This window comes from Anolis sagrei, chromosome 3 (assembly GCF_037176765.1).
Source record: "Anolis sagrei isolate rAnoSag1 chromosome 3, rAnoSag1.mat, whole genome shotgun sequence".
NCBI classification, from domain to species: Eukaryota; Metazoa; Chordata; class Lepidosauria; order Squamata; family Dactyloidae; genus Anolis; species Anolis sagrei.
In genome coordinates this window covers 228,865,774-228,888,554 of record NC_090023.1, presented here as the reverse complement: position 1 = coordinate 228,888,554, position 22,781 = coordinate 228,865,774, and the positions used below count along the sequence as shown (strand labels likewise).

The following is a 22,781-nucleotide window of genomic DNA, read 5'->3' as shown; positions in this document are numbered from 1 at the left end:
CTGTGGACTCAAACAATGATGGATCTGGACCAAACTTGGCACGAATACTCAATATGCCCAAATATAAACACAGCTGGAGTTTGGGGGAAATATACCTTGACATTTGGGAGTTGTAGTTGCTGGGATTTATAGTTAACCTACAATCAAGGAGCATTCTGAACCCCACCAACAACAGAATTGGGGCAAATTTCCCACACAGAGCCCTCATGACCAACAGAAAATACTGTGTTTTCTGGTGGTCTTTGGTGACCCTTCTGACACCCCTTTGCAACTCCCCCCCCCCTCCGGGGTCCCAAACCCCAGGTTGAGAAATGCTGCCTTAAGGCCATCCAGTCCAACTCCTTTCACCAGGGCAAGAAAACATAATGAAAGTCCTCCTAACAAAGGGCCATCCAGCCATTCACACACACACCTATATGTATATGACACATGCAGTATCAAAGATTTGAAGGTAAAGGTAAAGGTAGTCTCCTGACATTAAGTCCAGTCATGTCTGACTCTGGGGTGTGGTGCTCATCTCCATTTCTAGGCCAAAGAGCTGGTGTCGTCCATAGACACCTCCAAGGTCATGTGGCCGGCATGACTGCATGGAGTGCCGTTAGATTTGAAAGGGACCCTTAAAGTAGGACAATGATATGTTGCATGTCCCAGAGTAGCCAAACCAGACAATCTCCACATCAACACAAGCAAAGAAACATCAAGAAATACTGTTTACCCACAAGCATAAAGAGATCGCATATATTAGAAACCAACACTTTCTCATTACTTTATTTTCCAGATCACCAGACTGGGCCACAGCAACGCGTGGCAGGGGACCACTAGTTATTACTAAAGTGCATTAAGTTGGCAATGGAAGTGGACTGCAGGAGGCCAGGGCTTTCCTTGGCGTGCTATGCGCGCGTGGATCGGTAGAGGGCGCGCAAGAGCAGAAAGAGCCCAGCGGTTCTGTCGGGCTCACTTTGGGAAGCGCATCGCCGGCGGAGCCATGGTGAAGATGGGGCTCACCCAGGCAGCGGAGGGGCTGAAGCCCACCAAGGAGGAGGAGGAGGAGAAGAAAGAGGGGGATGAGGAAGGGGCGCCCCCGTTACTGCCCAGCCATGCCATCAAGGCCGAACTGTGCCTGCCCCCGGACGGAGTGAGTAGCCAGAGAAGGAGGGAAAAGAGGGAGGCGTGGAGGTGCCCAGGATCGGTGCAGAGGAAGAAAGGGCGCGTCTACAATGGGGAATTAATGCACTTTGAACCCACTTTGACTGTCATGGCTCAAGGCTGTGAAATCGTGGTTGTTCCTGTTTGGCATAGTGACTCACCAAGCTGCAACTCCCACCATTCCAGAACATTGAGTGGTGTCAAAGTCTAATTGCCTTAGATCTACATTGTGATTCCCAAAGTTGGACCCTCCAGATGTTTTGGACTTCAACTCCCACCATTCCTAACAGCCTCAGGCCCCTTCCTTTCCAACCTCAGCCGCTTAAGCGGCTGAGGGGGAAAAGGAAGGGGCTTGAGGCTGTTAGGAATGGTGGGAGTTGAAGTCCAAAACATCTGGAAGACTCGTGTTTGGGAATCACTGGAAGAGCTTCCCAAACTCGCTCTCAGGGCCCTTCCAGACAGGACCTATATCCCAGCCTTTCTGCTTTGAACTGGATTATATGAGTCTGATCTGATCCCAGCATCTGATCCCAGGCTTTCTGCTTTGAACTGGTTTATATGAGTCTGCACTGGGATAAACAGAAAACATCGGATCAGATTCTGGGATGTAGGGCCTGTCTCGGAAGGGCCCTTAGCCTCAGAAGGAGGATGGAGAAGTAGGTAGACTTTTCAAGGTAGAGTTGGGTCAAAGGGCTTGCAATTGTGCTAAGACCTCTCATTGATCAGGGTTTTTTTCTTGGAGAGGGTATTATTCCTTTCCTGAATGACTGAAGGAATCCAAAAGTATCTATCAGCTCGCTCTCTTGCTTCAGTAGTGAATGGGAATTAGTATTTTTGGAGAGTCTCTAAGGACCTTTCCAGACAGCCTTATAACCCAGAATATCAAGGCAGAAAATCCCTCAATATCTGCTTTGGACTGAGTTATCTGTGTCCACAATGCCATATATCCTAAAGCAGAAAATGTAGAATTTTATTCTAAGCAGAAAATGTAGTCTTTCCACAGATATATAAACCCATTTTCCTAGTTCCAACAGACCTCACTACCTCTGAGGATGCTTGCCATAGATACAGGCGAAACGTCAGGAGAGAAGGCCTCTAGAACATGGCCATATAGCCCGAAAAAACCTACAACAACCCAGTGATTCCGGCCATGAAAGCCTTCGACAATACAGAAAATGTAGAATTTTATTTAGCTGTGTGGAAGGGGGCTTTGTCTGTGTATCTGCCCCAACAGAGAATCATAGAGTTATAGAATGATAACATTGGAATAGACCTCATGGGCCATCCAGTCCAACCCCCTGCCAAGAAGCAGGAAAATTGCATTCAAAGCACCCCTAGCAGATGTCCATACAGCCTCTGTTTAAAAGCTTCCAAAGAAGGAGCCTCCACCACACATCAGGGCAGAGAGTTCCACTGCTGAACAGCTCTCACAGTCAGGAAGTTCTTTGTCATGTTCAAGTGGAATCTCCTTTCCTGTAGTTTGAAGCGACTCTTCTGCATTCTAGTCTCCAGGACAGCAGAAAACAAGCTTGCTCCCTCCTCCCTTTGATTTCCCCTCACATATTTATACATGGCCATCATATCTCTTCCGAAGGCTAAACATGTCCAGCTCTTTAATCCGCTCCTCATAGGGCTTGTTCTCCAGACCCTTGATTATTTTAGTCGCCCTCCTCTGGACACATTCCATCTTGTTGACATCTCCCTTCAATTGCGGTGCCCAGAATTGGACACCGTATTCCAGAATAGAGGGGTAGCAGGACTTCCCTGAATCTAGACACTATACTCCTATTTACGCAGGCCAAAATCCCATTGGCTTTTTTAGCAGCCACATCACATTGTTGCCTCATGTTTAACTTGTTGTCCACGAGGACTCCAATATCTTTTTCACAGTCCTGTGGGCTGCTATAACCAACAGTAGTATGCCAGGAGTGCTGGATATCTACACTAGTCAAGTATATTATATGCCAACTGAAGTTTAGAGCATCCAGTTATAGGAGCTTTCTATCTTTCTTTTTTTTTTTAGTTTGGCTTTCTGTATCCATAGGTTCTGTACCCAGATATTCAATCATCCATGGCTTGAAATGCATTTTTAATTCCCAAAAGTAAACCTTGATTTTGCAATTTTATGAGTATATGCCATTTTACTACAACCTTATATGTAATGGGACTTGAGCATTCACAGATTTTAGTATCCACATGTATCCGAATATATACAGTGGGAGCCAAAGCCCAGCAGATACCAAGGACCCACTGTATACATTTTGGAAAGAGAGTCTGCATCGTGTAGTACAGGCATGGGTAAACTTTGGCTCTCCAGGTGTTTTGGACTCCAACTCCCACAATTCCTAACAGCCTACTGGCTGTTAGTCCAAAACACCTGGAGGCCCAAAGTTTGCCCATTCCTGTTGTAGTGCTTAAGTGGCTGAGGGGGGAAAGAGGCCTGAGGCTGTTAGGAATTATGGGAGTTGAAGTCCAAAACACCTGGAGGGCTGAAGTTTACCCACCCCTGGTGTAGTGGTTTGAATGTTGCACCAGGATACTGGGAAACAAGAGTTCAAATCAGCGACCTTGGGCAAGCCACACTCGCTCAGCCACAGAGGAAGGCAATGCATCCGAACAAATTCTGCCCCTCCCCAAAAAAACCAAAAAACCACCCCTCTGATAGGCTCACAGAACTGACTTGAAGGCACACAACAACATATTTTGGGTACTAATACTATGGAGCCTCTTAAACATGACTTGTTTATGGCCTCGGTGTGTCTGAAATATCTACCAGGCCCAGAGTAGGGAATGATAACCACAGCTGGCTATCAGAAGGGCCATCCATACTGGTCTCTGCGGATATAGACAAGCTGTTTCCAGATTCAACACTTCATAACTTCTATTTGTCTGGGGCTGGCAGGCAAAGCTTATCATGTGGTTAACAAAGAGTTATGTATTCCTTCCTAAACTTGTCAAGGGCGAAAATTTGTTTCATGTAGCAGTTAGAGTTCTGGACTGGGATACAGGAGGTCCTATTGAGCCACAAAACTTTCTGGCTAATCTTTCCTTCATCCCTGCCTTTTAGTGCATTTTATTTCACAGGATTGGTGTGAAGATAAAGTAGGGACAAGGAGACCTATATACAGGACAGTTTTTCATTCCAATGAAGAAAAATCAGGATGGAATTGTATGCATATTTTTCTATGCATATTTCCTTCTTAACATGCATACAGAGTCTTATTGAAGGCCAGAATCACTGGGTTGTTGTGAATTTTTCGGGCTGTATGGCCATGTTCTGGAAGCATTCTCTCCTGACATTTCACCTGCATCTATGGTAGGCATCCTCAGAGGTTGTGAGGTCTGTTGGAAACTAGGAAAATAGGGTTTATATATCAGTGGAATGTCCAGTGTGGGAGAAAGAACTCTTGTCTGTTGGAGGTTGGTATGAATGTTGCAATTGGCCACCTTGATTAGCATTGAATGGCCTAGTATGTGGACAATTTCAACAGAAAGGAAGAAACCATGAAAATGAACATCTGGCTACCAGTATTAAAAAACTCTAAAACCATAACAGGAAATAAGAACAATACTCAAAAACAGGGGAATTCCAGACAAGAAACAATCAGGGCCAGCTAATCACCTCCTAACAAAAAATTCCCCCAGTCAGTAAAAAGCCACACTTCAAAACTGCTAGGGCCCAGGCATGCTCAAATTGCAGCCCTCCAGCTGTTTTAGCCTCCAACTCACAGAAGCCCTAATGAGCTTGTTCAATTGTCATGAATTCTGGGAGTTGAAGGCCCAAACAGCTGGAGGGCCACAGTTTGAGGATGCCTGTGCTAGGCCATTAAATGCTAATCAAACATCAATCGTACTAATCAAGGATCAATGCTTAGAGCAGTGGCTTTGCATTTAGAAGGTCCCAGATTCAATCCCTGCCATCGTCAAATAAGGCTCTATGGCTGCTTTTTTGTGTGTGTCAGGAGAGACTTAAGAATCGCGTCTGGTGTGAGAGTTGGCCACCTGCAAGGATGTTGCCTGGAGACACCAGGATGTTTTGATGTTTTACGATCCTGTGTGTGGCTTCTCTCATGTCCCTGCATGGAGAGCTGGAGCTGACAGAGTGAGCTCATTCAGGTTCTCCCCGTATTTGAACCTCTGACCTATCGGTCTTCAGTCTTGCTGGCATGAGGGTGCCAAAAAGGTTCAAATTCCTGCTCAGCCGTGAAAATCCACTGGCTGACCTTGGACAAGTCACACAGTCTTAGCCTCTGAAAATCCCACTTACAGCTTCGCATTGGAGTCACCATACATCGGAAACAACTTGAAGGCACACAAGAACAACAAGAATCTCTGTTCCTTATTGACATAGGAATCCTGTTGGCCTTTCTGTACACATCAGTTCCCGTTGATGGGTTGTTATGCTGCCTCCATGTGTCCTGAAATAATGGGAGTTTGACTCCATCCTTTGTTGTTTGTATGCTCTGTATAATATCTGTCCTGTTTTCAACATGTCAGGGGCCTCTGTTTGCTTTCTGCCAACTGACTTGCGCCTCCTCATTGTTTACGCTGGACAATTTCTCTTTCTGCCGCCTTAGTCCTTTGAATAGCCTTCAGAACACCCAAAAGGTTCAGATAATGTTCCCATTCAGTCCGATTTCCAAGTATTTCCAGAGGCTTTCACCGATTCGAGGAACACATGAACAGTTGAAATAATGAGATTTGCATGAAGGACATTTGGGCAATCAGCAATTTACTATGCTGAGCTCAATTTATTTTAATAGATCATAAGTATGTGTTTCTCCTTAATTTCTTAATTTCTTTTTTTTTGTTGATATCCCACCTTTCTCCTGTATCTTACAGGTAAAATTAATTAAAACAATACAATTAAAAACAAAAAAATACGTACAATTAAGTAACAATTAAAAACAGTATAAAATTGGTTTTTTTAAAAAAAGAAATACAAAAAATAAAAGCATAAAAATGGAACATATCCCCTGAGAGTACCTGCATATTAAAAGCCCATTTGATTAGGAATGTCTTTACCTGTCAGTGAAAGGAAAGCAGAGTTGGGGCCATCCTGGTCTCTCTAGAGAAGGGGTTCCAGAGCAGCCATGGGGGCTGGGTCTACACTGCCATATAATACAGTTTCTGATTCCAGATTATCTTCTTTGAACTGGATTAAATGAGTCTACAATGCCGTATAATCCAGTTCAAAGCAGATAATCTGGATTCAGAAACTGGATGCGAGAGCTGAGCCATAAGGAAGGTTGAGAGAAGAAAGATAGACACTTTTGAACTGTGATGTTGGAGGAAAGTTCTGAGAGTGCCTTGGACCGCAAGAAGATCAAACCAGTCCATACTCCAGGAAATAATGCCCGGCTGCTCACTGGAGGGAAGGATAGTAGAGGCAAAGATGAAGTGCTTTGTATTGTCGAAGCCTTTCATGGGCGGAATCACTGGGTTGTTGTAGGTTTTTTGGGCTGTATAACGAGCATGTTTCACCTATCATGAAACTATCCTGTCATAATGAGATATCCTTTGCCTGTTACTAGCCAGCAGTCAGAGGAGTGATCATACAGCACCTGCAAAAATAGGAGCTCTTCTGTATTATGTTTGGATTTTAAGAGCAATTCCAAAGCAGAAAATACAGAACTTGTAATAATCATCATGGTCATTACTGGATAGAAATCTCTGGGATCTGCAGTATTAAAAAATAGCATTTCCAGACTTTGAAGATCATTGATTGTGAAACCTGTATATTGTGGGAAACGATTCTGTCAAAGATCAAATGGCTTTCCAGATCTCCATGGGAATGGGGTTGGAAGTTTTGTTTTACATTCAGAGCGTTTTACATGTTTGATTTAACATTTCTTAAATAGCTGATTTATCATACTATTGGAAATTATTCAGGTTGTTTCATTTAGAGATGCAAGACGTTGTTGTTACCTCGCTTTTCTCTTTTGATCAAGACCAGAAGCAGCTATCCAGACCCAAAGACATTCCAAATTAGTTGCGAATGAGTTAACCATTGTGGAGCCAATCAAAGTACAGCTATGTAGACTTAATGCAAATATACTGACCTAAACTTGTTTACAAATGGGAAAGTTCATCTTCACCATTTGTTTGGAGGTGAAGTGGGATTTAGGAAATATTGGTCCACATGGTTTTGTGGCCTCCTTTTTTCCCTTGCACCTAATGTTTCAAGAATCATCTGTTTAACCCTTGTGCCTGCAGGACTGTTGACCGAAAGGTTGACAGTTCGAATCCGTGAGCAGGGTGAGCTCCCATCTGTCAGCTCCAGCTCCCCATGCAGGGACATGAGAGAAGCCTCCCACAGGATGGTAAAACACATGGGCATCCCCTGGGCAACCTCCTTGCATACAGCCAGTTCTCTCACACCAGAAGCAACTTGTAGTTTCTCAAGGTCAGCAGTTTGAATCCGGGGAGCAGGGTGAGTGTCCATCTGTCAACTACAGCTTCCCATGCGGGGACATGAGAGAAGTCTCTCACAGGATGGTAAAACATACAGGCGTCCCCTGGGTAATGTCCTTGCAGACAGCCAGTTCTCTCACACCAGAAGCAACTTGTAGTTTCTCAAGTTGCTCCTAACACCCCCCCCCCAAATCTGTTTCTTATACAGCTTCTAAAAGATGTGGATAAAAAAGAATGAGTTGGTGTGCAATTTGGAGCAACAAGAACAAGATAATGCCATTATTATTAATTTCAGGAAACACTGCAGATAACTTAGTTTAGATCACAGTGTGTAACATGATTATTGTTCCTGGTCTATAAATGTCATTTCCTAATTGTTTCTATCATTAAGACATGGAAAAGGCTTATTAAATCGCAAAAACTTTGTTTTTACAGGACAGCCTGCAGCACATTTTGCTATAGTTTTTCAATAAATATCTCATAAAGTCTAAACCAAGTTTGTGGCAGCCACAAAAAGATTTCTGGAGTATAACAACTACTTTCAAACTAAGTACCGTACAATTGAACAGGAGGAGATAGCATTTTCAAACCAGAAACAGATCTTTTTCACATTTTGTTACATATTGTAATCTGTTCTCCACATTTATCTGCTAACTTCCTGCCCTCCCTCTCTTATGAACAGCTTCTTTCTCTTCATAGAAGGGGTGATTCAACATTTGATGTCTTCGCAAAGACATTCAGTATTGATGTTTGTGATTTTATCAGCGTTTGCCTAGAAGCAAAACAACAAAGCAACTCACCAGATTTCTTGGTACCAGCTCTGATGTCTTTTTTGACACTGGGAAAAGACCTTTCTACTCCTTTTGAAATATTTATTTTAGTACTGCTAATAATTCTTTTAACTGCCAGCAACTGGGTTCCAACATATGGCAATCTGATTCTGATATTTTCTTCTCAAGAGAGTTGCCATCACTTTCCTCTGAGGCTTTTTTTTCCTGTGCCAGAAACGGCTTGAGAATTGGCTGTCTGCAAGGACATTGCCCATGGGATGCCCGGATGTTTTACCATCCTGTGGGAGGCTTCTCATGTCCCTGCCTGAAAAGCTGGTGCTGACAGACAGGAGCTCACCCTGTCTCATATATTTGAACTGTCGAGCTGACCTTCAGGTCAATAGTCAAGCCGACACAAAGATTTAATCCATTGTGCCACTACAGCTCTTGCCCTCTGAGGCTGAGAGAGTGTGACTTGCCCAAAGTCACCTAGTGGATTTCCATGGCTGAGCAGGGATTCTAGTCTCTTAAAGTCCTTGTTCAGCATGCAAACTACATCATATTTGCCCCTGATTGCCTTGCTCTTTCTCATTCTCTGGGTTACCAATGCATGTATGTGTATGATAAACCAACCTGTTATATTCGTAAAATTGTTTTATCTTGTTTTAGGACAAGTGTGAGAATCCTTAGCTGGTTGAATATACTGTTCCTCCTATTTTGTACCTGCCTTCCATTTTTCTTCATTCTCTGGAGCTGACTGACTACCCGAGCTGCACTCATGTTTTATTGAATTATGTATCCCATTAACATGTCTGTGAAGGAGAACTGAACAGGTGAAACTTTCTTTCTGAAAGTCCTCCAAATCATGCCTGCAAGAGATTAAACCTGTTCTCATCACTGACTCCAGGATTCCCCAGTGGCACAATGGGTTGAACCCTTGTGCCAGCAGGACTGAAGACCGACAGGTTGGAAAAGTGCAGAGGAGCTCCCTCTGTCAGCTCCAGCTCCCCATGTGGGAATATGAGAGAAGCCTCCCACAAGGATCTCTGCCACTTTCACAAAACCACAAAGTCTACTTTGATGTTCAGACTATTGTTTTTGATTCCCTTCCTCCTGATGGCAGTGCTTATGCCCAGAATTTTTTTGACCCCTGCGTCCTTGTTGTGCCATGGCCCTTCTTTGTGTTGCGAGGCTGTCTGCTTGATGTTGGATTAGCATTGGCATTATGTAAGCTGATCTCATGGGCATTGGGACAGTGATGTAATGCCACAGACCAGATACTAGTTCTTTGTCTAAAATGTGTTTATTCTTTTCCCACAAATTTGTCCTAAGGCAGCATCAAATACTCGATTATAAAAGCTAGGTTGACAACCAGAGTTTGAATTTACACAGTTAGATTCTATTTCACACTAACTATAGCTATAATAAACCAGTTTCCCCAGTATGGACATAACTGAACACTGTAGTTTTTTTCAAATCTTGGGCTGCTAGTCTCTTCCTGTTGTCCATGAGGACGCTAAGATCTTTTTCACACATACTGCTGTCAAGCCAGGAGTCCCCCAAAATCCCCATATGGCTCTGCTACGTGGTTTGGTAGGAACTTAATAAATAAACTGCAAAGGCAGTGTTGATAAAAATTTATGTAAGTGGCATTTTTAGGAAATTGAAAGGATGTTATTATTCTTATACCATGATAACTGGTGCAGATGGCTACCTCTTTATATGGACTAAATTTAGGTCCCCTGGACATGTTTCATGTTTATTTGAAACATTTGGCTGTTGTCAGTTAGTGGTGATTTGAATATTTCTAGTGAAGTGTGTTATGCTTCAGGTATTGTTGCTAAATAATAGCAGAAAACAGGAGGGAAGAGCATGTTATTACATAAAACAATGGCCTGAGTTATAAACTATTATTGAACTAGTTACTAAACTAAACATACTTATTTTCAATATGTAAGTTGCATTGGTACAATGTACTAACATTGGTTGGGTCTACCAATTGCATTTAGGCTGTAGTTTAATAATCCTAAATCTAATTGCTGGTCTCAACTAGGATTCGTTCTACTGAATCAACAGAGCTTAAATATATGTTGCCTCACCAACGTGTAAGTCAATGAGTCTCTGACTGTAGCTGGGACACAAGCCTATGTCTTTAGCATTATATTCACATCAACTCCCAGAGATTTTTTTTTTGTCGTGTCAGGAGCGACTTGAGAAACTGCAAGTCGCCTCTGGTGTGAGAGAATTGGCCGTCTGCAAGGACGTTGCTCCGGGGGTCGCCCAGATGAATTGATGTTTTATCATCCTTGTGTGAGGCTTCTCTCATGTCCCTGCATGAGGAGCTGGAGCTGATAGAGGGAGCTCATCTGCCTCTCCCCGGATTCGAACCTGCAACCTGTCGGTCTTCAGTCCTGCCAGCACAGGGGTTTAACCCCCTGCGCCACTAGGGGCTCCGGTGATGTTCTTGGATTACTCTAGTTTTATACAGCATTTCAATGGGCTCAAGGATTTATCTCAGTAATCTTTTACAATAATCCCATCACCTGATAGTATCCATTTTGCTGAAGTATGTATTGAGACTGATGGAGAATAGCTTGCCTAAAGTCTCCTACTGGGTTCATTTCATAGGCAGGATGTGAATTGGGTCCAAATTAGGAGTTCATTCTCCCATTGTTCTTCATTAGTACTTGGTACTTTTTTTCTCTTAAGAACATAAGATTAAAGAAGTTTATCAAGGTTAGGCAAAGGCCCACCCTGTGGGTGGCCAGGAGTAATGATGTGACATCTCTAGTTGCCAAGATATGCCCAAAAAAATTGGGGAGAGATTCTAGGTGTTTGTGTAATTTTGCTTGAGTGAGTGGGGATAGTGTAATCTTCTGCATGGAAAAGACACCCCAAAAGGGGAAATATGGGAGTTTCGGAGGGCTGGTTGAATTGGTCTTTCTCATGTTGGCTTATATAGCCCCACATTCTGTTCGTACAATGGACAAGCAATTGCTTATAGGAAACTTACCAGCAAGAGATGAACACCATTCTTCACCTTGTGCTCTCCAGCAACTGATACCTAAATGTGTACTGAGAGTTGAAACCTACGTTTTAGGTCCTACTTTTGAAAATAGGTGCATTTCTTCAGGTCTCTTCTTCCTCTCTCTCTCCATCCTCCCCATCCCCATCCTCTTCCTTCCTGCTGCGTAGTCCATGTACACTCATATAAAAAAAAATACAAGAACCTGTTCTTCACCACTGGAAGCAAAACTTTGGGAAAGTTTTATTTACAATTACTGCTTTTCTTCATGAAACACTGCATTCTCAATAGCACAAAGAAATCATACCTGTGTATTCGTGGTTGCTACACTTCCAACATGGCAGATACTCCTGTCTCTTTGCTTTCAATAGGAGCAGCAGGACTTCCCAATGCAGAACCGGAAATCTCTCAGCAACATCTTCTACTTGACTATGATCCTGATGCTGTTGCTTCTTGGCCTGATTTTGACATCAATGTATATTTACAGATACTTCTCTGTTACTGACTCCATTTCAGGCTTGGCTCTGGTATGTATAATTCAAGAATGGTATGTATAATTTTTGTTGTTGCTGAGGTTCTCAAGATTTATGTTGATCCACTATATTGTCTCCATCTCCATTATTTGTCCTTTTCTTCTACCATTGTCCTGTTTATCCAGTATAACATGGTAACATGGTTTTTGATACCTCCCTGCATCAAAATCAAGTAAATATATCCCTCTTCCTTTTCTTTGGATATTTTCTCGTGTGCCTCATCCTTATGCGTCTCATCTTCAGTTAGCCCAGTGTTTCCACAACCTGGAAGTCAGGATCCCCGGGGGGTGGTGGGGGGTCGTGAGGGAGTTTCAGAGGGGTTGCCAAATACTGTCAGGAAACATATATTTTGGATGGTGTTAGGAACCAATTTGGCAGAGAAAGCTGAAGATCTCTCTGCCTGTCCTCTTCCGTTTTGGAAACAGGTGGCAAATCCTCCCACCAAAAGCCCTCCTCCGCTGTGATTGACTGGCCTCCAAGCCAAGGGAAGGAAATGTTTCTGGGACTCCAAGTTGGATGGGGAGAGTAGGCGTGCTTGGCACATGGCAGCGTGGTCCGCATGTGTGGGCAAGGGAGAGCGTGTGAGGTTTAATGGTGGCTCACATCAGTGTGTCCCTTCAAGGCATGGGGATTCTGTGTGGGAAGTTCGGCCCATTTCTATAGTTGGTTGGGTTCAGAATGCTGTTTGATTGTACTATAAATCCCAGCAACTACAACTCCCAAATGTCAAGGTCTATTTTCCCGAACCTCGACCAGTGTTCACATTTGAGCATATTGAGTATTCGTGCCAAGTTTGGTCCAAATATATCGTTGTGTTGGAGTCCACAGTGCTCTCTGGATATAGGTGAACTACAACTCCAAAACTCAAGGTCAGTGCCCACCAAATCCTTCCAGTATTTTCTGTTGGTCATGAGAGTTCTGTGTGCCAAGTTTGCCTCACTTCCATTATTGGTGGAGTTCAGAATGCTCTTTGATTGTAGGTGACCTATAAACCCCAGCAATTACAACTCCCAAATGACAAAATCAATTCCCCCCCCCCCGCAACCCCACCATATGGGGTTACCCCCCATATGGGCATATCAGGTATTTGTGCCAAATTTGGTCCAGTGAATGGAAATGCATCCTGCATATCAGATATTTACATTATCTGATGTTGCTCCTGACACAACAAAAAAAATTACATTACGATGCATAACAGTAGCAAAATTACAGTTATGAAGTAGCAATGAAAATAATTTTATGGTTGGGGTTCATCACAACACGGGGAACTGTATTAAGGGGTCGCGGCATTAGGAAGGTTGACACGGAGCCCTTTATTCAAGTGTTAATTGTTACTTTGAGTATTTAACACTCTTCTCACATTGATTTCATTTCTCAGCTACGTTTTCATTTGAGTTAGTTATTTTCAATAATGTATGACCTGTTCCAAATTAATCATAGAGTGCAACCCCCATATCCACAGTGGAAATGTTCTTGAATGTACCCTATAAACAGGAAACTGGACAATTGTAAACTCTATTAAAAGGTCCTCTAATAAGACTTTATGGTATACTTCTGTAGAAGCATACCACAGAATTGCCAGGAGAACCTAGAAAATGTGTTGAATGCGGGTAGGTAAAGAGGCAGGGATTGATCCCTTGGGTATGACGGTTGTACTGTATTTTGTAAAATAGCACACAGTTGTGTTATCATTCTTTCTGTTAGTTATTAGGGCTGCTCTGGGCTAACCACAGGAAGTTCTGCACGGCTCTGCTTCCTTCCTCCTTTCAAACTTTTCTTGACATAGTCCAACTGCTTTCAGTCTAGGGCTCCTTCCACACAGCTGAATAAAATCCCACATTATCTGCTTTGAACTGGAATATATGGCAGTGTAGAGCCCCCAGTGGCGCAGTGGGTTAAAGCGCTGAGCTGCTAAGCTTGTTGACCGAAAGGTTGCAGGTTTGATTCCGGGGAGCGGCGTAAGCTTCCGTTGTTAGCCCTAGCTTCTGCCAACCTAGGAGTTTGAAAACATGCAAATGTGAGTAGATCAATAGGTACCGCTCCGGCAGGAAGGTAACGGCGCTCCGCTCCATGCAGTCATGCTGGCCACACAACCTTGGAGGTGTCTATGGACAACGCTGGCTCTTCAGCTTAGAAATGGAGATGAGCACCACACCCCAGAGTCAGACATGCCTGGACTTAATGTCAGGGGACAACCTTTACCTATATGGCAGTGTGGACTCAAATAACCCAGTTCAAAGCAGATATTGTAGGATTTTTTGCCTAGATATTCTGAGCTATATGGCTGTGTGGAAGGGCCCTAGGTTTGTTTAAAATAATCTTTATTAGTTTTAGTTAAAAGAAAACATATTCAGTATCTGGACGGATAGGTATAAGAAGGGGGGGACAAGAGGTAGGGAAAAAGGGAAGGGGTAATAGTTTAGAGGGGGCAGAGTGGGAGAAATGCTATTGGAGGTTGTTTGAAGTAAGGGGTGTGACAAGTGTAGAAAAGGAAACTAGGGAAATCACTGTGGGGAAAGAAGGGGTGTGTGATAGGTGTACGTCTGGCGTTGACTTCCCGGTATCTTCTGGAGGTTTTCCTCTTCCTTCGTTTCTTCTTCTTCTAAACTCCTTCTCTCTCTTCTAAAGGGCCCTAGGTTTGTGAAGCCTCATGGCAAAGTCAATAAGTTTGTTAAACTTGATTCACATTGAAAACCAATGCAAAAACAATCCGACAGAGTAAAAAAAAATCTGTTAATCCTACTAGATTACAAGGCAATACATTTGTCACTAAGGCCAGAATGTTGACATGCATTTGTGGCTTTGTGACTATCTTTTTATTTCGCTTTCTGCAGATTGATGAAGATGATGTACCTTGGGAATGTCAGACGGTCTACGCTGACTACTTTTCCACTTCAAGGAGAGGGGAACAGTTGAAGCTGCGTGAAGATGTGAGGATTAATTTTGAGGAGCATTATGAGTGGATCAATGTTCCACTGCCCCACTTGGAAGACAGTGATCCTGCAGATATCATCCATGATTTTCAGCAGGTAAGGAAGGGGAAATTGGCTGCCATGGGAGCAGTGAACTGTGAAGATTCAGCTACCACCAGTAACCTAACATACAAAACTCTTTTAATCACAGGAAAGGTTAAAGATCTGTGAGAAGAATATAAATCCAATATTTTACTGACATAGTAGAAAAGTGTAATTTGACTCAATGTTAGAGTTGCATTCAGCAATACTGTATATCAGGCCTGGGCAAACTTCAGCCCTCCATGGGTTTTGGACTTCAACTCTCAAAATTCCTAACAGCTCTAACATTGAGACAGCTATTTCTTTCAATTCTGGTGGTGCAATGGGTTAAACCTTTTGCACCACCAGGACTGCTGACCGACAGGTCAGGGGTTCGAATCGGGGAATCAGGTTGAGCTCCCTCAGTCAGCATCAGCTCCCCATGCAGGGACATGAGAGAAGGATGGTAAAACATCCCCTGGGCAACATCCCTGCAGACAGCCAATTCTCTCACACCAGAAGCGACTAGCAGTTTCTTAATTCACTCCTGACACAAGAAAAAAAAAAAACCCTGCCGATTTGGGGGGAGAAAAAATTATAATACTTATTTGAGGGGCAATGACATCATTTTGCTCCCATTGTAGCTGCAGCCCTCATATTAATAACATGGTACTCCTGCTTTGTTGTTTCCAAAGGAGTAAACAAACATTGTGAGCCCAAAGTATACATTCAAGCAAAACTTGTCAAAGAAATCTAAGGTCATATCTTCAGGTCTTCCTCAGTCACCATACAGGCTACAGAGAGAAATGGGGGAAGCATAGGCAAAATTTTCAAAACAAATTGATTCATTCTGGATTTTTTTTCCCTGTCAGGAGTGACTTGAAGTCGTTTCTGGTGTGAAAGAATTGAGCGTCTGCAAGGACGTTGCCCAGGGGATGCCTGGATGTTTTACCATCCTGTGGGAGGCTTCTTTCATGTTCCCGCATGGGAAGCTGGAGCTCACAGATGGGAGCTCATCCAACTCCCTGGATTCAAACCCACGACCTTTCGGACAACCGTCATACTGGCACAAGGGTTTAACCTATTGCACCACTGGGGACTCCTCATTCTGGAATGATGCAATTAAATAAAATCATATCGCATCTGACTGAGCTTTGACTTGGTTCCAGGTTTATTAAACCAGAAATGGGTACGCAAAATGTCGTTGGTACACTGCCACATTTGGCCCCCGAGGCCACTGAAGTCACCAGGACCCCCCAGGGAATGAATCAAAACTGTCCAAAAATGAGGAGCCTTCAAGAAGAATATCAATAAAGTGTGACTTTCCTATGTTATATGAAGAAATTGGAGGCTGAGATACCACAGAGAATCATTGAAGTCTAATGAGAGTGTAGTGGGTCCTATTAAAATATCCTGTGTGGTGGTGAAATTGACTGTCATGGAGGATAATGGATTTTTTCCCATTGAAAGTCTTCAGACAGGGTTTTTTTTTTTTTTTACATCATGTCAGAAGCGACTTGTGAAACTGCAAGTCACTCTGGTGTGAGAGAATGGGACATCTGCAAAGACGTTGCCCGGGGAAGCCTGGATATGTTACTATCCTGTGGGAGGCTTTTCTCATGTTCACGCACGGGAAGCTGGAACTGACAGATGGAAGCTGACCCCATCTCACGGATTCGAACCACCAACCTTCAGGTCAGCAGTTCAGCTGGCACAAGAATTTAACTCATTGCATCACTTCAGCTCACAGACAAAGTTGATGACCACCTTTCAAGACTGCTTTAGTGTTGTGGGCAGAGAGTCTTGCAGTGCCTTCTAACTATTATTCTATGATCTCTCCTCAGATCTTGTTATTTAAATACACAGGTTTATTTTCAGTCCATTGTGTCTACTTTGGTTTCAGGGATTGACTGCATATCATGATCTTCTTCTGGATCAGTGCTATGTCATTGAGTTGAATACCACCAATGTGTTGCCACTTCAAGAATTTCAGGAGTTGTTGACCAGTATGAAGGTAAACAAGTAATCCCTTTTATTTATTTTTTCTTATTAAAAACACATTTTGGATTTAGCTGGTGCACCACTCCTGTTTTCAAATCAGATCTCTGAATTCATAGAGATTATTATTTTGCAAAGCCAAAAAGACAATTATTACTAGTGTGGAAGAGTGTGAAACCAGCATACCACCCTGAACACTCAATCTCACCTGATTTCAGAAATGGAGGGTCCTCCCACACAGCCCTATATCCCAGAATATCAAGGCAGAAAATCCCACATTATCTCAGTGTGGACTCAGATAACCCAATTCAAAACAGATATTGTAGGATTTTCTGCCTTGCTATTCTGGGATATAGGGCTGTGTGGAAGGGCCCTAAGCTACTTTTGGCCTGATTAGTACTTGGATGGAGGGCATCTGAGAGATACCAGAGATCTCAAGGGAGAGCTGGTTTAATGAATAAAATGATACAACACACTACAATACAACACAACTGTAGGAAGAGCCACTAACAGTGAGAATTAACAATATTAATATTGGTGATGTTCTAAAGTGTGAAAGTAATGGCTGTTGTTCTATTTTGTAACTCGCAGATATCCAAAATTTCATGGAGTTATTTTTATGAATGATAAATTCTATGATTTCAGAATGGGGGAAACATGCCAAAAACTTACATCATTGAGGAAGAGATGATAGTGATGGAACCGGTCAATGACACACACCAGCTTGGCTCTTCTATATATCTTCTGTGCCACAGTAAAGAGACTTATTGGCTGAAACGCAGGACTGCAAGGAGACGTAAGGAGACTCCTGTTCATTCTTGTTTTTGTTGCTGAGAGTATAAAACGGTGTTGGGGGAGTAGTAGTAGAGGCGATCATTAGATGTAGTCCAGTAATGACCATTTTGGAAGTATATGCCGATGATATGTTTTTGCCGTTTTATACTATTGGGTTTACTGCTATTGTAATTGTTTGAAACTGGCATTGAATTATTGCCATAGTTTGTGCTTCCCAGTGAAGTTAGGTCAGCTCCATCCCTCCTCTCCTTCAGGAAGAAGCTCAAAACATGGTTTTGGGGCCAGGCATTTGGACAGCAGGTTTGAGAATAATTACAATGTTTGCAGATTGGACTATGGACAGGCTCTGGACTGGGCCATTGGTCATTGAATCAAACTCAGATATGGCTCAGAGGTTCAGATGTGATGTACTGTAACTCAGTTCCCTTTTTTCCCTTTCCCTTTTCTACCCTATGGACTGTGTAACCCACTTTGCCAGCCTTTAGTTGGTAGATAGGTTTTGCATTTTGTTAAACATTACTGGTAGCTGGGCCTAGCATTGCTTTCTGTATTTATACTTATTTCCATATAGCTAATTCTTTTGTTGACTGTAGCACAACAAAATCGCTTGCTTTTTAAAAATGCTGGTGCTGCTCCTAGCGTAATCTATTTTTTTTCTTGTTCCTTCCTTATCCAGATATCCATCGACGAGCTGCCCAGAAGTGTCGTCACATTCACCATTTTGCAAATACTTTTGTGGTTGACACAGCAATTTGCCAGAGATTGTGAGGAGCATAATTGCCCATCCCCTAGCTTTCCTTCTACACAACCACATAACCCTTCTTGTTCTCTTCTTGAGAGACAGAGGCTTATTTTATTTCTTCTTCCATAGTTTGTGCATTGCTAACTTCTCAGGTCACTCATGTTCACTGGATTTTCAGTGTCTTTAAACAGCACTTGCTTTTTATATTCATACTTAACTGCGCTTAAATTTACTCATTAACCACAAGACATAATAATGGTCTTCCTTTGTTAAAACTAGTGCAGTAATATCTTCCTTTGTTAAAACTAGTGCAGTAATATCTTCTGGAGGATGATCAACTTTGAGATCTATAAGGCTGGAAACAAAAAAAGGAAATTAAGCCACAAGAAGGGTATGTGAATGCATTTTGCTTTTCTCAGTGGCATCTAATAATTAGTTCCACCTTTTTGCATGGGAGTTTCCGTCACTATTGAAGCATTCATAGAAATCCAATGAATTAGTTCTTTAAAGGAGTGAAGAAGATGCTGTTCAATGAATGATGCCAAATGTCTTTGACACTAAATGGTTCTGTGAGGCTGATGTATTCTCCCAAGTAGTAAATGGGGCCTTTATTGTGCTTCTTTATGATTGCTTTGCAACTGATGCAATACCATGTTGTAAAATATACATATGCAATCTGTCATCATGCAGTATTCCATCAGAATACCTTAATCCCCAGTTGCAGCACTTCCAGGACAAAGTAATAAGCCAAAGCAGGCAAGCTCTGGCATTCTGCTTTTCATAAAAGACACTCTGCCTGCATTGGTAGATTAAAGTAATAAAATAACGTGTCTGCTTAGTTTTCTCTGATGTCCCAAGTGTCTTCAGTACTTATTCCAGTGGTTCCCAACTTTTTTTTGACCAGGGACCACTTGATCAGGGACTACTCTCCAACATCAGTATCAAAAGGTTTACAAATTAGTTTTTGGTCAACTTTAGATTTGGTTTGGTTATTCAGAAAATTGCATTGGATAGACCACATCAGCTCCCATCCACTAGACGCCATCTGCTCGCCTACAGAAAACCATATTTAATAATCTAGAGGTAATGTGGTCTATCCAATGCAATTCTCTGAATCTGCACCCCTGAATAACTCCAGGAACAGGCCTAATAACAAAGACACCAAGGCCCCTCCACTTCTAGGTGTCACATGGAGTGCCTCTGCTCAAGGGAAGGGAGGAGAAGGAGACAGCCAGGCGCTTATTGTCATGCCTTTCATAGGTAGTCAGCCTCTCTCCTTTCGGCGTCCCCATTGCCTTGACACTATAAGAGGGTTTCGCAAGACCAGACACTCTCATTTGCAATGGTGTAGTAATGGTGAGGCCGTGGACCATATTTTAGTTCTTGGGGATCATTGGTGGTCCATGGACCACAGGTTGGGAACCACTGCCTTAGTCAAATATGTGATTTCAGACCCTTGTCCAGGAAAGGATTTGGTCACTGAAGCGGCACATTAAAGGAAGATATAGCAAGCACCCTGGATAGATTCAAGTGAAGCTCAGCCTGAAGATTCATATGAGCAACAGAAAAATTAAAATAATTCAGATTAAGCCTTAAGTAGGTGTTCTGTTGAATCTAGATTGTTCCCACTTTTCAACTAAAGGCACATTTTAGGACCTGTTTTCAACACTGGTGAGGAGCCATGTTATTCAGTGTGCTCATCTCTACTCATGTAATCAGATGTCAGTCCCTAAAGAGTATTGAGTCTCCTGTAGGAGACTTTGAGTCTCCTTTGGGAGAAGTAAAGCAGGGTATAAATAAATGTTATTATTTCTGAAAATAAACAAATAAGAAACAAATGTAGACAGTTGACACAAATATGGCATTGGTTCCTGGGCACACAAGGGGTGGGATGCTGATCCCCTGCATCAAATAACTGAGAAGCACTTGTGTAGTGGCTTCCAAGTCAAGGAGACGCTCAGAGTCTGAGAATGGCAGCATTACACTCTTCAGGCAGAGATAGTGATAGCTATGGAGGGGCCAAATGCTGAGGGGGACAGTGGGGTTGTGCCAGATCAGTGCTGAAAAGTTTCAGTCCATAGACTCATCCACTCTGACATCCTAGTGATAATCTTTCATTTATTTCTGGTTCTGTAACCATTACAAGGAATACAAACCCAGTTTTAGTATTGGTAGGCAATGATTGGGATAACTACAGTATATCTCCTCCAGATTTTAATAATAATGATAGCAAGGTTTCAGCACATAAATGGGCTGCTTCGTGCCACAGGAAATATTGTCTAAAACAACCAAATGTAAAATTTGTGTGGAATAAATTTTGAACTAGAAAGATTTCCCTCAGATTTCTTGATGCTTACAAAACATGTTTACCAGCCATTTTACGAACATCTTTGAATATGCTTTTATCTTTGCTGTGTGTGTGTCTAATTGATCTGTTTCCATTTTACAGATAACGCTGCATTGTTGTCAGCTGTCTCAGTTTCACATATGTCCCTTTTGTTTTGTGTTGAGTGATGATTATGGACAAGGCACAGGGCATCTACGCAGTAATAAATGACCCCACAGGATCTGCTTGAAAAAGTCCATATGGCATTTGCCTTTCTATGCTGACATTGTTCCTCCGTGGAATGATTGATCCTGACTTGCACTTTGCTTTTCAACCCCATTCCCCTCCCCAGGCAGAGTGAATGGTGGCTTTTCCACCCGATCAATAGCATAGCTTATCAATATTAATAGTAGAGTGCCTCCAATGATTGCCTACATGTTAACTTATGCTTTAAAAAAGTAAACGAACTCAATGTCTTTACAATTTAGCAAAACATCACAGTTTGCCATGTGAGATTCTATGTAGCCTTATAAAAAGCTATCATATCATATCACATGTAGAACCATTTGTGATGCTGTTTTAATCCTACCACGTTGCAAACCATTTTCAGTTCTTATTGCTGCATACACTGTGTTGGAGTCAGACCAATGTTCACATTCCTATAAATTTTTGTTGGATTCCATCTAAGGTTATAAAAGGAAAAGGAGCATTTTTCAAGTTTTTATCAAAGGTTTTCATGGCCAGAATCACTGGTTGCTGTGTTTTCTGGACTGTATGGCCATGTTCCAGAAGCATTCTCTACTGACGTTTCGCCCACCTCTGAGGATGCCTGCCATAAATGTGGGCAAAACGTCAGGAAAGAATGCTTCTGGAACATGGCCATACAACCTTGAAAACTCACAGCAACCCATTTCCCAAGTTGCTTACTAACCATTGTATAACTGATAAATGTATGCCTTCCTTTTGAACTGTTTACCTACTTGTCCTCAGGTTGGAAATTTAATCTTTTCTTATTGGGTTCTCCATGCTTTAAACTGGTTATTACTTTGTTAACATTGTAAAAAGCTACAGTCTGAAAGACAAGGTTGTTGTTTCCTGTCGGAACAGGCATTAATTCAGAATGTTCAAACACCAGTATTCTGGAGGGGGTAGAGTGACCACCAAATGCTTTATGTATTTTATCTTGGAAAAATCCTACCTTCAAGAAAAACGAATAAGTATAATAAATTATTTTACTTCTGGTTAAAGTTGTCTCTTTATTCACCTGTTGTCCACATGTTCTTTCATGATGCCTGGGGGATTGTGTACAATGAGCATGAAACTCTGAAGACAGTTCCTTAGGAAACATAAATGCTTTGGGCTTACAAATTGATCTTAGAGCTGTGTTGCTGCCCAATCCATCCCTGCGCTGGTCACACACACTAGTGATTCTTTTGCATTAGTTTGTAATTTCTTCCTATTTGCATAATTCAGTACCTGACAGCTGACCCTGGCACTACCAGGCGTGCCTTTCCGTCACCTTTGCAGCAAACCCTGTTATCGTTATGATAAAAGTTGAATCCCCTTTTCATCTAGTTCTCTGTCATATTTTGTCACGCCCTTATTCCCTCCTTCTGGATGCAAATCTATACACTTTCCAGTCTATTGGACAATGGCATGTTTTTGTCCTTGGCTTCACATGTTAACATGCTTTTGTTCGATACGTTATCTGTTTCCCTGTATCTTGCTTTGCCTGATTAATCTGTCAGAAGAATATTCTCAGAACTACTCTTCTAAAACAAGCATGAGCAAAAGACAGGTCACGTGCATGCCTCCCTTCAATGCTTTCTTTTGCAGCCTGTTGCTCCTTGATAGACAGTTTAGGATGAAAATGGTGATTTTGAGCAGGGCTGGACAAAGACCAGCCCATAGGCCGTATGCAACTGTTAAGGCTCTTTTGGTCCCACATACTGACCCAACATGCTCACTAGAGAACCCAGGAAAGCTTTAAAAAATACTTCTCCCAAAACCTAAGCTTTTATTTTATTAAGCAGCTGAGG

At 42.4% G+C, this 22,781-nt stretch overlaps 1 protein-coding gene across 1 annotated transcript; it reads left to right on the top strand.

Moving 5' to 3' along the window:
• Nucleotides 1–887: 887 nt before the first annotated feature.
• On the top strand, nt 888–21,989 carry LOC132770700 (integral membrane protein 2C). Its single transcript, XM_060767930.2, has 6 exons — nt 888–1,135; nt 11,727–11,882; nt 14,723–14,917; nt 16,785–16,895; nt 17,525–17,675; nt 18,351–21,989. Exons 1-6 carry the CDS (start codon nt 893–895, stop codon nt 18,440–18,442), a joined length of 948 nt encoding a protein of 315 aa, XP_060623913.2. The 5' UTR covers nt 888–892; the 3' UTR covers nt 18,443–21,989.
• The last annotated feature ends 792 nt before the right edge of the window (nt 21,990–22,781 follow it).

Excerpts from the sequence above, each read along its gene's own strand:
- LOC132770700 (XM_060767930.2), top strand. The coding sequence starts at position 893 with ATGCGCGCGTGGATCGGTAGAGGGCGCGCAAGAGCAGAAAGAGCCCAG. Across the intron at positions 16,896-17,524 it reads AGTTGTTGACCAGTATGAAG|AATGGGGGAAACATGCCAAA; the intron begins GTAAACAAGTAA and ends CTATGATTTCAG. Across the intron at positions 17,676-18,350 it reads ACGCAGGACTGCAAGGAGAC|ATATCCATCGACGAGCTGCC; the intron begins GTAAGGAGACTC and ends TTCCTTATCCAG.